Source organism: Chiroxiphia lanceolata, chromosome 4 (genome assembly GCF_009829145.1).
Source record: "Chiroxiphia lanceolata isolate bChiLan1 chromosome 4, bChiLan1.pri, whole genome shotgun sequence".
Classification (NCBI taxonomy): domain Eukaryota; kingdom Metazoa; phylum Chordata; class Aves; order Passeriformes; family Pipridae; genus Chiroxiphia; species Chiroxiphia lanceolata.
In genome coordinates, this window is record NC_045640.1 from 27004891 (window position 1) to 27019540 (window position 14650).

General features: G+C 40.5%; 1 protein-coding gene across 6 annotated transcripts in view; it reads left to right on the plus strand.

The window, feature by feature from the left end:
- The first annotated feature begins 2440 nt into the window (after window positions 1-2440).
- Window positions 2441-14650, plus strand: part of GABRB1 (gamma-aminobutyric acid type A receptor subunit beta1) — a 115849-nt gene continuing 103639 nt past the window's right edge. For 2 of the 6 annotated variants that reach the window (XR_004356559.1, XM_032685077.1), the window contains exons 1-3: window positions 2446-2602; window positions 2706-2797; window positions 2875-2942. Coding sequence is in view for 4 of the 6 variants with exons in the window: in XM_032685077.1 (XP_032540968.1) it covers window positions 2523-2602; window positions 2706-2797; window positions 2875-2942 (240 nt within the window). In the remaining 2 variants the exon portion in view is untranslated. Of the gene's footprint in view, window positions 2603-2705; window positions 2798-2874; window positions 2943-14650 lie in introns of all 6 variants that reach the window. The other 4 variants (XM_032685074.1, XM_032685075.1, XM_032685076.1 and 1 more) reach the window with 4 other exon arrangements.

Here is a 14650-nt window from a genome sequence, read left to right on the forward strand (position 1 = left end):
CTTCCCCATAGTCATTCATTTTGGATGTCAACTGTTCTTCATATAAGGGGTTATTAAAGAGCTGCCAAAAGCAAGATCTATGTCACAAGGTGTGTTTTTATCAAAATTATAACAAAATTCTTCCACATTGGTGGCCTGGAAAAGCATACTATATTCTCCTAGAAACAGATCATCTGCAAAGAAAGCAGAATTTCAAGTTCTTAAACCATTTACCACTTCAGCTGGTAACACGTCACAGTGGAAGTCCTGCTGATAATAATTCATCTTTTTTAGTCCTGAAAGCAATGGAAAAAAGGTCCCAGACATGTTTCCATCATCTACCCCATGGGACAAAAAGAACCCTTCTCACCATGCCTGCTGTGGCAGTGTAATGCTACGCAGGTCCTCCTTTGTGTGATTATTAAAAGTACCATATAAACCTCTTTATTCCCATACCCCAATTAGTGAGGGAGCTTTTCAGTATTGTCTCCACACAGCAGGATATTTGCAGCTGTTTCAAGACCCCAGTTTCGAGCCCAGATGTCCCCAGCAGTCAAGTTGAACAAAATGGAGTTGAATTTCTACAGTATGCCAGCTTTGGGTCTTATTTTTTGGGATGTTTGGTGGAGGAAGCTCCAGATTGGTCTGCAGAAGCCAGGACAGCTCAGCTGAAAGAGCTTTCAGAGAAACTGATTTGCCAAGGAGAACATCCTCATCCTCCTTGGGAATATACTTGTTGGGCTGAGGTGTCCCTAATGGCAGGAGACCTGCAGGACAGGCGTTGGTCATGCCTTCTCAGACCAGATGATAAGCTCCAGAAAAGCACCTAAAACATTTCAAGCATTAATGTACCATTAGTCCAACGGCCAGACTACAGCTCATCTGAACTAAAGTTGTCCCAAAATGTGCAGCAAATGAAGAATTCCTATAGAATAAACACCTGCACTTATGCCTTAGAACAAAATTTGGCAAGTGGGAGAGAGCAGTGGTCTCCTTTTCACACAGGTATATTTGACTTTCACATGGCTTATGACAAAGCTAAATATAATGCTGCACACCACGAAGAAGTACAAGGGACTCTATGGTCCCATGGAAAATCCTAATTCAGTGCTTCAGATGAACCAGGGAACTTTATTATGGCTGTGTGTGATACAACTCTGAATAAATTTACTTTGTGATAGACATCAGTGGCAGGATTTCTTTTTTAAGTGCTCTATGCAAGCCACACCAATTGTAATTGAACAAAACTCTTTCCAAATAGCAATGCTAAGGTATGATCAAGTTGAGCTGGGAGGTCACATTTTGCAGCAACTAATTACTGAACTAGGAGGAAAAGAAATATATGTAATACTTCTCAAAGAAAATTGAAAATCTTTATTATACTGTTATAAAACATCAGAAAAATAATTATTTTCATAACCTTGTACTGTCATGGTTAGAGAAAGCGGATGTGAAAGACTCCCATGGTAACCTCTCAGGAAGGGTGTTGTGGTCCTTCTCCAAGAGCAACAAACTTGCACAGAAAATTGCATTGTTAAAATGTTCAAAATTATCACTAGAATGTGTGTCACAAACTATCTATAGTCAACATTCCTGCATTTTTCGATATCTGGCATATTTCAGTGACAAAAAGTGTCATCAAAAGTCTGCCATTTCTCAGAAACAGGTCTGCATGACGCTTAGTAGCCTCAAAAGCATCCAATACATATCCCAAAGGTCACCACACGAAGGATGTGTAGCACACAGGTGAAGTGGGTTGAATCCTAAAGGGATGAATGTTATTTCTGCTGAGCTACAGTGCAGTGAAACAGAGCGGCACGGAACCAGCAAAGCCATAAATTGTTCACAGGTTCACAGGGCTCCGATCAGTCACCGTGTAATATTGCTCACGAGAGGTGAGGTTACATTAGAGCATCCATTCCAAGAGTCTTAAAATCAATCAATCAATCAATCAATCAACCAACCAATCTCGTTCTAAAGGCAAGATTAATTACTTTGGTTGAAAAATCACAACTAAAAATCTGAGGCGACCTCCCGCTCGGGGCACGGCGGGCGCCGCTGCGGGGCAGCTCCGCCACGGGAGCGCTCCGAGGGGCGGGCGCGACCTCCAGCCTCCGCAGCGGGACAGAGCGCTACCTGCACCGAAACGCGCCATGTCTTTCGAATTTGCCATTTCCCTTTCGCGTTACGGCTAACACCCCGTCGGTGTGCGTTTTCACACAGAGGTGCCCTCACCAATTATTCACGGTCTCTTGACGGGAAGCCCCCGCTCCAGCTGGCTGGGAGGGGGGCACCGGCAGTGGCTGTCCCTCGCTCACAGCAGCCCGGAGCTCTCAGTCCCGCCGTGCCCCGCCAGCCCCGGGGCTTCGCCACCCTCAGCGCTCCCGCGGCACCTGTTGCGGCCGGGCCGGGCCGGGGGGGCAGAGGGGCGCCCCCCGTGCCGCGGCGCTCGGCGCATGCGCCCCGCCGTCGGGAATTGTTGCTCCTCGCCGCTCCGCGCCAAGTTCCAGCGCGCGGCGCGTCCCCCGTGAGCGGCCGCCGGGATGGGGGCGGTGGCCGGGCGGGCCGGACCGCGGAGGCTGCTGCTGCCGCTGGCGCTGGCCGTGGCGTGCGCGGCGCGCAGGTGAGCGCCGCCAGCATGCGGAGGGAGGGAGGCAGGGAGGGAGGCAGGTGGGCGCGGGGCGCCCCGGCGGCCTCCCTAACCCAGCCCGTGCTCCTTCCCGCAGCGCCGACGGACCCAGCAACATGTCCTACGTGAAGGAGACGGTGGACAGGCTGCTCCAGGGCTACGACATCCGCCTCCGCCCCGACTTCGGAGGTGAGGCGCCCGCGCTCCCCCGACCCGCGCTCCGGCCCCCCGCGGTGCGCTAACGCCGCCTCCCGCTCCCCCCGCAGGTCCGCCCGTGGACGTGGGCATGCGGATAGAGATCGCCAGCATCGACGTGGTCTCGGAAGTCAACATGGTGAGTGACCCGCGAGCCAGGGCGCTGGAGCCCGGGCGCCGTCCCGCCGGTGCGGGGGTAACCGGAGCCCCGGGGCTGGGAGCCCGGCTACCTACCGAACCACGGCAAGTGCTACAAAATAACCGAGCATGTTACAGTTGCTAGGAAAAGTTATTTTGCATTTTTGAGATAACGTTGGCACGCCTGCGGTGGCACTTCAGAGGAGCCCTGCATTGGTCAAAATGCTTGCTGCAGGTTTGAGGTTCTGGGTCCCGCCTTGCCCTGGTTTGCCGTTTGAGTAGTCAACAGCTGTCTTCGGAAACGCTGGAGTTTCTTGAGCTGTAGCAGCAGATGGCCAGATGTGCGTGTTTTCATGTTAAATTATTTAAAGAGTTAGACACTTCACTTTGCAAGCTAGTGGCCTTGAGTAAAAGGTGCAAAGAGAAAATAAAAAGGAGCTTCTAGAAAACACCCTTGTAGAAGGGAAAGAATAACGACATTGCAGATAAGTACAAAGGATGTTTCCAGCTATCAAAATCAGAAAAGTCTCGTAGCTACAGATGTGAAACATACTGCATTTGATTTCAGATCCGCAGCAAGAAGGAATGCTAATAGACATGCAGGCTTAAAGAGCAAATGTGTCTGTTTAGTGCCTGCTTCGTTTGACAGCTCTTTCCCAGAAGAAAACGAAAAATCAGTTGTAAGTTTGAACATTATACAAAATCATGTTGAATTAGTCTGCACCATGGGCATTTTGCTCTCAGTCTCTTATGTTTGATCTCATATGAAAACCTTTCTCATATGAAAATGCTTTCTGTACATAGAGGAATACCTACTTAGTTAAAAGAAGCTAGAAACCTTACATTTCCATCCTGATCAGCAGTTTATTTTATTGGGTGATATTTGCCCATGCAAAGTAATTTACTCAAGAGTGGGAATTTCTTCCTTGATGTATTAGTTAATAGCTGTCATTAAAACAGTCTCTTCAGAGATTTTTTTCATTTTCATATTTAGGTTTTTTTCTGTTGTTTGTTATATATACACAGCTTATGTTTGTTTGTAACTGTTATATTTGCTTATGAATATGGATGGCAGAATGGGGAGGAGAGTTGTCACGTTGTGTGTAGCACACTAGGTTCTGCAGACTGCTAATGCCACTCAAAGAGAACATTTTGCAAGTTTCAGCTCCTGGAGTTCTTGTTGCTGTATTGTACTTTCAGGGAGAAACATGGTACAGACAGTGCAGATGAGGCAGAGAAATCAGAACATAGACCTTATCAAAATTGTCAAAGAACAAATTTACTCCAACTCCAAACTATTCCTACCACCCTGTAATGGGATTGCTGTTCTACAAAGCATTACACCTGGGAAAAGCCAAACAGACCAAACAACAACATACCTGTTCTGAAAGGTCCAGAATTTGTAAAATCTCAACACCAGAAATATTGTTAATCTGTGGATGTGGCAGTTCCCAATTGCAGTCTCACAGGGCATTAATTGCATCAGTTCACAGCATTTCTTAGTTGCATACTGGATCCATCAAAGCTTTCTTTTCCATTCTAACACTTGCACAGCCCCTGGGAAACTATAATTTGAACCTTCTGATTTTTGATTAGGGGAAGTTACGTGCCAGATGGATTCTTTGAGCTAGGAGGGCAGCTTGACTAAAACTGGTCAAAAAGTAAGAAAATGTTTTCATTTCATAAAATGCAACATCTCACAGCAGAAGGAATCAACCATGCCCAGTTATAGCCAATAGCCCATTACTTAAGGCAAAACACAAGAAAAACAGTCTGCATTCTGAATCAGTCTGAAAGGGCTTACCCATATCACAAGTGCTACCTGTACATGCCCATGTGTAGAGTATTCTTTGTTGTAACGTCTTTATTGTGTTGCTAGAGACTGTTTGCCTGGTTTTGGACAATGATCAATTATTTCATCCATCATTGCAAAAATGAGAGAATTGACATCTTGGCTTAAGAAAAGTTTTTCTACCTAGTAAAATAATGCTTTGTTCTAGTACTTTTTTTTTTCTGAGAAATCAACAGCCTTGAGATGCTTAATGTTGCAGTCACATGTGAATTGTTTACCTTCTCTTCTTTTAAACTGTTGTCTTATAGATTTTTCTATTTTTAATTTGTTTAATAAGAGCTACCATTCTGTGGCTTCAGACCCAGAAATGTTTTTTAGAAGCTCCTAATTTGTAGCTTCTTTTGGCTATAGGGCAGTTTTCTTACTGAAGGAAAGGAAATGAGTAACATGAGCAAGAAAGCAACACCCTCATCATTTGAGCTCCTCCTGGCAAGAGAGTCTGGTTGTATTCCACCAGAATTCAGGCAGTCTCACTTTAGCAGTACTGGAGGGAGTTGTCTTATCCCTTGGCTTTCCTCAGGAACATGAAACCTTATAACAAGAATGACAGAGACAGCTATTCCAAATCATAGTACCCACAGGGTTAAATTTTGTATTCCAGTCTCAATGCCTAAATAAGAGTAAAGATTAGTGTATATATATCTAGGCTATGAAGGAGTGTTCTCCTTTGGTGCATTAGCTGGACTTTGTCATGGCTGTAGGATGTCTGCCAAGTGAACAGGCTGATTTGTATGTCCAAATAAATCCAGTTCTCAGGTAAAAAGTTGAAATATAGACAACAGAATTATTTTGAATTCTCTGAACATCAGTAGTAATAACTGCCTGTTCAAGCAGCTTGTCTAGTTGTAGTGTCTTCTTCTAATATACTAAACTATTGTGAAATACTTTACTAATACTTAACTAATGAATCGAGACTTGCACAGTCTTGAAGTCAACTGTTCTGTTATTTCCCCCTGAGTACTTGGTCCTCATCTGTTCAGCTCTTTAAACATTGTTTTATAGCTGCTTGGTAGTTCAATAATACTGTGGTGAGCTGCCATAGCAACTTTTGCAGAAGGATTATTTGAAGCATTCATTCTTATGACTCTTCCATTTGACATCAGATATGTTGTCTTATGTTGATTTTTGCAGGTGATAAGCTGAGGAGCTTGTCAAACAATGAACAAGCAGGAGAAGTAGAATGTAAAAGTCCCAGGGACCATTGCCCAGTTTCTCCCTAATATACTTGAAGATTTAGTGTTTCCATCAGATTTGCACATCCTTGCTACAGTTACTGGAAGCATTCTCTTCCAAAGGTACAAGGTGGCCCTTCCCTTTGTCTCAGTTAATGACTGCTCAGCTAACTTTCATCCATGACAGAGTTCCTTTAGAAGTATATCGGACATATACATTAATATAAAGATTTCATTAAGAATCGTGCTATGACTAAATCTATTAAGCTACTGTGATGTCTGGTTTACTCTGATACCTTTACATGGTTAACAAAAGGTGCTGCTTGTATATCAAGAATAAACATGGATAGCATGATTGATGGTAACTACTGTCAAGCTTCAGGGTATGCAAATAAATAACATATTGCTGTATCTACTAAGAAACGGTCAAGACTAGACTAAAAAAAAATCACGTGGTTCATGACTTAGTTTTCTCTAAAATGTATTTCTTACTGAAGAAAAAGTGTTAAAACCTTTATAACAGGCAAAAGATAGCTGTACATATTTTAAAGTGTAAAAAAAATTCATATGATAAATAACTTCTTTTAGAGCACTTAAAAGAGACATCAAGAAGCAGATAAAAAAAAGCCTTTTTTTTTATTTTGGGAACACTGTTCCTGACCTACCATACTGATTTTACACTGATGATAATGTAGTTTCTGTGATCACTGACTGAAGGTTTTGTGTCTCAGCAGAAAGAGGTTAAAGAAAACACAGAAAGAATGTTCAGTTGTCTAGCTTCACTACACTAGTACTTAAGGCTCTTACATTTGTAATTGGTTAACAGACTCCAGAGGCAGAACTTCCCTTAACATTAATAAACATATATATGTATATATATGTACAAACAGAAGTTTTTCAAATTTGCCTGTAAATCCAGAGCAAGGATGTGGAATCCTCCAGGGCCTAGAAGAGCAGAAGGCCTTCACCTTACTTTGGGGCTGATGCCAGCCAGGTGGCTGTGGCATCTTATACTGGTAGATGTTTAGTCAAGATAAGCTAAATCTGTGGATTTAAACACTGGGTTGAGCTGGGTAACCAAGGCGCTGAAAGTTTGACCATTAGTGCTGGCAGGCCAGTGCTCATGCATTAGACCCCAGTTTTAAGAATGGTAGAAAGACGTATGGATGATGTAGGTTATCTTAAGACACTTTTTGCAGATTGAGAAAGACTAAGTTTACAGACATAGCCAGAGTTTCACAGCTCTTGTTCTTTCTCCCTGTCTTGATTAAGTATCTTGAGAGTTAGTATAGTGACCATCGTGAATCTCAAAGTAGGAAACAAACTCTACAATAGGAAACCAAATTGGCATTATGAACTCCATCTCATGCCTCTTTGAATCAGAGCATCCAAGTCTCGTTTGTGATCTTAAGTCTGGTTCACATAGAACTAAAAAGTCAGAAACTCCTTCAGTTCAGCCAGGTGGCAACGCAAGTGATCAGGGTAGTCATAGTGACAATAAATGCTCCTTGGTCTAAATGTATTTACCTGACAACGTTCATACAGATTAAACTGATTTTTTTTTTCAAAAGACATAAAGCTCAATAATTACTAATTAAAATTTGCTTAGCTGTAGGGCAAAAGAAGAAAGAAGTACTTTTCTGTTATATAGCATCTATCCTAAAGAACATGAAGGACATGCAAAAGCGCTTTTAAATGAATATTAATACAAATGTTTGGCAAATTATTTTATTTTTTTTCAGCACATGTGGAAAAACTGATCAGGTAGTAATACATAAAGGTCAAATCATTTTGTCACTGCCTATTCCAAACAGGAGTAATTATATTAAAGAGTGAAACATGGAATGAATGTAGAAATTGGCAGCCTGAGGTTAAACGACTGGGTCACTGTCACTGGAAGTTTTGTTGGCTCATTTTTCATTTGACAAGGATAAGAGGTTCTTCAACAAAATTGGCAAGTAGGCAAAAAGTATAAAGCAGTAATGTCAATGTTGTTTTATATGATCCAGAAAGTGGATATATCTTAAGTTTTCAGAAGTTAAATGAACTTGAGACCAGCTTCAGGGTTAATACAAACTGTATTGCAATTTTCTTTTTAGCCTGACTGGTGTAATACTTCCCTGATTTCAAGGTTTAAACAAACTAGGTATGAATGCCCTTTAGAGAAGATGTAATTCTTTTATCTAGTGTTAAACTCACAGTTCACTGCAAGGGCAACTCACCTGACTCCCATAGTTGTTTCTCTTTCTAGCCACCGCAGGTGGTTTATCCTCACTTTTCAGCTTTTCTCAAGAGCTGATAAGCTCAGTTCTGATCTGTGTGCTTCGTCTTTTAGCCCAGATTTAACACCTGACACCACAGGGCATCCTGACATGCCTGTAGTCTAGCCAGATAATAAAACTTGTGCAGAGTTTACATTTCTGAAGACAAGAAATAAAGTGGTCACACTTCCCATTTGTTCAAAAAGTATTCTAGGAATTCAACAGAATAGCACAAGATAACAACAGACAGAAAATAACTAGAATCAGTTGATTTTAACATTTTTTTTAGTAGTTGCTTCTTACCTTTTTGTGTCTTTCATGGAGTAAACAAACAAACAAAACCCAAACCAACTTTAAGTTTGAAATATGATGGTATTATTGTGATGAACTGTCAAAAATCTCTTCCGCTGGAGTGAGCAAGTAACCATCTGCAGAGGAAAGGACCACACATTTTCTTAACTGTGCCCCAAAACACTTCTCCAGCCAGATCTAAAATCTACAGTTAATCAATTGTATCACAGTGGTGCCTATGGAATTACCTGAAATTATGGAGTGACACCCTCCCCCTATTTAGTGGAAGCTTTAGCACTCAGTTTGGGGTGTCTAGGATTTAACTAAATGAGTTACTTGCAATGAGATAGGCCTTGTAGTTGTGTGGATGAGAAAATGCAAGGTTTTCTCCAGCACTGCCTATTTTGTGCACCCACATCAAACATCATGGCTGTGCTGTGACCACTGGAAATGTCCAGCTTGTGATTCTTTAATAATGGAAGAGCCAATGATTAACACAAAAGACCCATTCCCCAAAATAAACTGCTTTCTAAAAAAAAAGAAAAAAAAGCCATAAAAATTAAATTTTAAGTTCTACCAGGAAGATGAAAGATGTGTCTGTGTGCAGGACAGGACAGGGGCTTAATTAAAAGCTTCTTTTTTCATTTTTCACAATTGCATTGCTCCTTTACTTCTGATTTTGGAGAGAATCTTCCAAACTAAGCATTTTTCTCCATGAGGAAATTTAAGGGATAAATTTCAAGCTTCTGCAAAACTTAGTGATTTATTTTTTTTTTGTAATCAGCTTTACTTTATATTCTATTGCCTGAAAAGTTTCTTAACTCCTCTAGGCTGTATTAGTAAAGTATCTGCCAACTGCAGTTCAGTACAGACCTGGAGCTGAAGCTGTGCAACCAAGAGAGGGAACATTCACAGCACCAGTTCACTGTGGGGTGGGAAAAGATACCAGCCTCAGTGGAAGAACAGTAACAAGCTCCAAGGCTGTTACCAGAAAGACTTGTTCCTGTTCACAGGATGCCAAGTACTCTGACAACAGCTGAAACTGTTAAATCAAACCCAGAGATTGTCTTCGTTCAGAAGTATCCCCAGCTGATGTGTTTTGTTGATCGTTGTGTTCCAAACAGCTGCTGCTTGGAAGAGTTCTCTAGGGTGTCTCATCTCCCATTCATATCAAGTGTGCTGTGCTTCAGAGCATTAGTAAAGACTGAAAAAACAGTTAAGAGCTTCTAGTAGATGATGAAAAAGTCCAAAATGGCTACGAGAAAGATTTTAGACTTTAATGCTCTTTGAGACTCCTTTTTTTCTTCTAGAAAGAGAACGCAGGATCTCAAGGTATGTATTTTCATGCTTGTAAAATTCCCTTTCCCTCAAACACGCAAAAAAAAAAATGCCTGTAACTCTGGCACTGCTCCCAAAACATATTTAAATGAAATTATTTCCACCCCAAATGCTAACTACTGCAAATATGTTCACAAGGAAATTGGTAGTAGGAATCACTGAATAATCTAGCAGAATAACACCAGAAAACGCAGCCTGTTCGACTCTTTCTTTAAGTAGCTCTGTATTAAGATTTACATGGGCTGGAGAATGTAGATTAGATTTCTTGCCTATCAACCTTCACAATACCCTTTCAAGATTTTGGCCAAAGCAGTTTCTTACTGAGGTTTGCTTCATCCTGTTCTGGGGCAAATCCTTAATGGTTTGTTTTACATCATGAACCAAGGAAAGGCAATTTAAAAGACTGAAACGCATTCTAGAAAGCTGCATCATCACTCAGACATCCACCTTATGGCAGGATTAAGTTGTATGGTTTTAAACACTCATGATAGAGTATGTAGTTTCAAAGCAAAGATTATTGATTTCAGACCACCAAACTTAATTAAAGGTTGGAATAAATGTTCTCTATCAAAATTCATCAATACATTTGACTGAGAAGGAAGAATTTCAGTCATGTCTTTTTTAATTGTCTATAGAAAGAACTGAAGAGACAGCAAAGTTAAACAGATAAACAGTGTCTAACTATTGTGCAGAATCTTTAACATATTAAAAGAGCAGTACAGTTAATTTCCCAGCATATTTTTAACCTGCAGAGCCTTTTAAGTGTAACTGAAGTAACATGAGTAGAAGTCAGCTGCAGGTAGATATCTTCATGCTTGTGTATCTCAGGAGCTTCTGGAAGTACTAATTCTTAAATACACTGAAGATTCTGGTCCCATCCAAATGAACTAGGTGCTGATAGACCCATTGTTTTCAATGAATATACTTATAGATAATATTTTTCACACCACTAAAATGAAGTACCTATTAGCTTTACCAGCTCAACAGTTTACTCAGCAGCTTGCAGGAGCAGTCCAGCTCCCTGGTTTACATCAAACCTTTGTTTCTTTATAATTTTTTATGATGTTAGTCTTCACAGCATGAGAGACTAACCAAGCCTGGAATGATGTGCTCCCACCCTGTGTTCTTCCATTATGATTTATCCTTTCTTGAACCAAATTTTTATAAACAGTTCACTTGTCAAAACAATACACTGGTCAAGGAGAGAAATGGATGAGATTCAGAGGCTTCATACATATTAGTGCATTTCACAGGCAGTGCAGCTTTGTCACAGGTGTCATATGAAGGAAATGAAACACGAGATTAACAGCCATTCTGGATTTATTTTAACTACTGTGCCAGAACCAACTAGGGGGAAAAAAATAAGTTGCAAAATATCAGTAACATGCTGGGAATCAAATCTGCAGTGACAGACTTCACAGCTTGTTCAATGCTCCATGGATTTCTAAACTCATAGGGAGCAAATACACTGTCATTGTGGTGTCAATTGGAAATGAATCCTGAACATAGATCTTTTCAGTTCCCACTGTCAAGAGAAATGAGTTTGTTTTCCAGAAGCACACTGAGGGTATGAATTTCTGATATGTTAAAGATTATTTACATTTCATATAATACATTCTTTCTTTTTAATTATTCCTAGTAGAAACATATAGTAAGTACAAAGCAGATGATGAGAAGAACTAGCAGATATGAGGAAAATATAAAGACTAGATGATCTTCTCCTTCCCAGTTGTAACTATTCTGTAGTTTAAATGCTGGTATAAGAAGCTATTGGTCTTTCTGAAGTAGTCTGAGATCTCAGTCTTCTTATTCTATGCTGAGCCACCTCCAGTGGAAACAAAAGGAATGTGAACAACCACCTATGCATATTCTTTTTTATTATTCATGTCTACAACACCATTATCAGAACGGCATACAAGCTTTAAAAGTCACGAGTAAGAATCTCTTCTTTTCTCTGTAGGTATGAGCAATCAACTATCTTTGACTTTTTTTGTATATTTGAGAAATCAAAATAGGTCCGTAATAGAAGCTTTGAAGCCTGTGCTGAAACTGGGGAAGTGTGTGAGTGTTAATGCTTCTTCCTCCTGTCAATCATAACAGTCATTGTAGGGGCAGGACAAAGCTATGAGTGGAGGTCCTGATTTCAAAGAAAAAGGCAGCAATTCAGTTGGCTTGGGTCATGCTCATAAAGTGTTTCAGATGCTGGTGTCTTAGATTTCACTCTTGCGTTCAGTAGGAGATCCGTTCCTACAGGGGTTATGTATTTTTGCATTAGGGAAGAAAAACCCATCTCAGGGGAGAGACTAAGTGCAACCAAAGTGTCAATTTATGTCCTTACATGGATTGTTTGTTTGTTTGTTTGTTTGTTTTGGCTGACTGTGGAAATGCAGCAATTCATCTGGCCCTCAGTTGCTTCTATGTTAAGATTTCTACCTTACAGGGATATTATGAGAATTATAATGCATTGTATGAGTGTTCGTTTGGACAGTGAGCAAGTTTCTGCACAGTCAGGTAGAAAGAAAAGGCATACAGCCTGCAGCTAAAAAAGAATATATCCCTCATGACTGGTAATTTCAACACAGCATCATGGCTTATGACCCAGCTGGTCTGTTCCTACATTTCTGCAACAGTATTTCTGCAGTCAGAAATCCCAAGACAGCACAAGGTGTTGCATGGTAATTACATTTTCCTCAGTGGTATTGCTGAATGACATATTGTGATATATCAAGAGGCAGCTGTGAATTTGAGTCAGCACAGTAGACTTTGCCCAGTACTGTTGGTTTACGGATGAGCATAGTGTGAAGAAGAAAGAGAAGTTTCTGAACACCTCACAGCATCATGCATACTCTGTCAGCATTAGATTTCAAAATACACATGATTCTGAGCTGTCTTGGGAAATCTTCATGTACTCATTATTTGTTTAGCTTACATATTCACTCTAATATTTAAGAACATATTGTTTGGAGAATGGTTTGACAGGAGAAGACGATAGCGATACTCATTTATCAGAAGAATCAGATGTCAAAATATGAAGCTTACTCTTTATTCAGTTTTTGATGCCACTAAATGCCTATATCTTGTGATTAGTAGAACAAGTAAGCAGCATGCATGACTATTCTGTTAATAGGCTATTTAACCTTATTAAATTTCAGATCGTTATTTTCCCAGTTTTTGGAACATGACAACAAGATCAGAAGGCTTTGCTGATCTTTAAAGAGGTGGGCAGATTTTCACATATATCCTTCTGTGATCGTATTGTCTTTTGCAAGAAATTGCAAGCCTGGTATTTGGGGAGGAAGAAGCAATAGAGACTGACACAAATTCTGTTTTTTGTCTCACACACTTAGCAGGGCAGTTAACACGAGCAAAAATTCTCCTCTGTGGAAAAGATGTTTTTCTTTAAGTATTTGTGGAAGATTTTTAGTGCACCCTAACAAACAATAGCCTTCATGGAAAGTGTGTGGCTGATAAATGAAAAAGTCTTCCCAGACCTGCCATTCTTATTTCTTGAGAGGACACTTACTTCATTGGGTTCTCTGTTATGGCAGGCCCAATGTGCTCTGCAGAGTAGCAACTCTGCATTGCAGTTGCAGCCCTTTGGCCTCTTAGTAAGTTGTGTCTTATGCTGGGAGCAGCACTTTTAAAGTCAGGCATCCTTGAGGAGTACAAAGAGGTGGATACTACTTTTAGTTCCTGGGTAGAGGAGCAGGTCAAGTACTTTGATTCCAAAGCACTGCTACTGATGTGCTGGAATGATAGTTGAGTGTAGTAGTGCCAAATATCTTCAGTCTATCAGTCTACTAACCAGAGAGGTAATGCAGGTTGCTTAAAGTGACAAAGAGGAAAGTTTTTCTCCTTCCTCTAGATAATTTATTTGAAGGAACCTCATCTCTCTCTCTCTCTCTTAATCGTATTGTGCAAAGCTTATACTGATACTTCTTCAAGGTTAGGAAGATAAAGTTAGGCAGTAGGAAAACCTTGAAAAAGATTTTTTTTTTTCCCTGCTTTATAATCTGCCACTCCTTAAATTCAAAGCAAGGAGCAATCCCCCAGCAATCCTTAGTGTCATGATTCTAGCATTACTGGCCCAGTTGGACAAGTAACTGAAAGACATCTAAAAACTGTGTGGATATAAGGTGCATTTTGGTGCATAAAATTGTTTCTTCGACTCATTTTTTTGGCCATGTCTCTACCAGAAAGATCATTCAAAGGCAACAGAAGGTAACATGGCTGGTGTGTGCCAATTGAAAATTTTCATTAGCTTGGCAAGAAGTCCCTTGATAACCTGGATAGCACCCTGGGTGAACTGGTGTTAATAGCTGCTTAAAGATAACAGGAATTAAGAATGACAGGATATTTAGATCCATGACAAAACCTGCTACCTTTGTTAAGAGCAAAGTGTAGAAATCAACGTGAGAGAAGTTATCTTACCTGGTCCATCCACTGAGTAAGGAGAATTTTACTCTGCATTGTGTATTTTCTATGCTTATTCCAAGCCAGTTTAAAAGATTCCAGGAACTAAAATCAGAACATTGTTGAGCAGTGCTTCCCTATCTCAGTCAGGGAGTTCCCCTTTACTCCAGGACATTATTTCTCATCTGTTCATTTTATGACTTTGTATCACATTTCCCAATACCTGCTTCTTTCACAAAAAGGTAAGTAATTTTGTCTCCTTTGTTTTACATTTCATAATGCTTTTTTTCTTCAAGGTTTTGTCTGATATGATATCTTTGATGAAACAGCACATCATGTGTCAGTATAAGTACCAGTCTCTGTAAGGGTCTGCCTTAGGCTG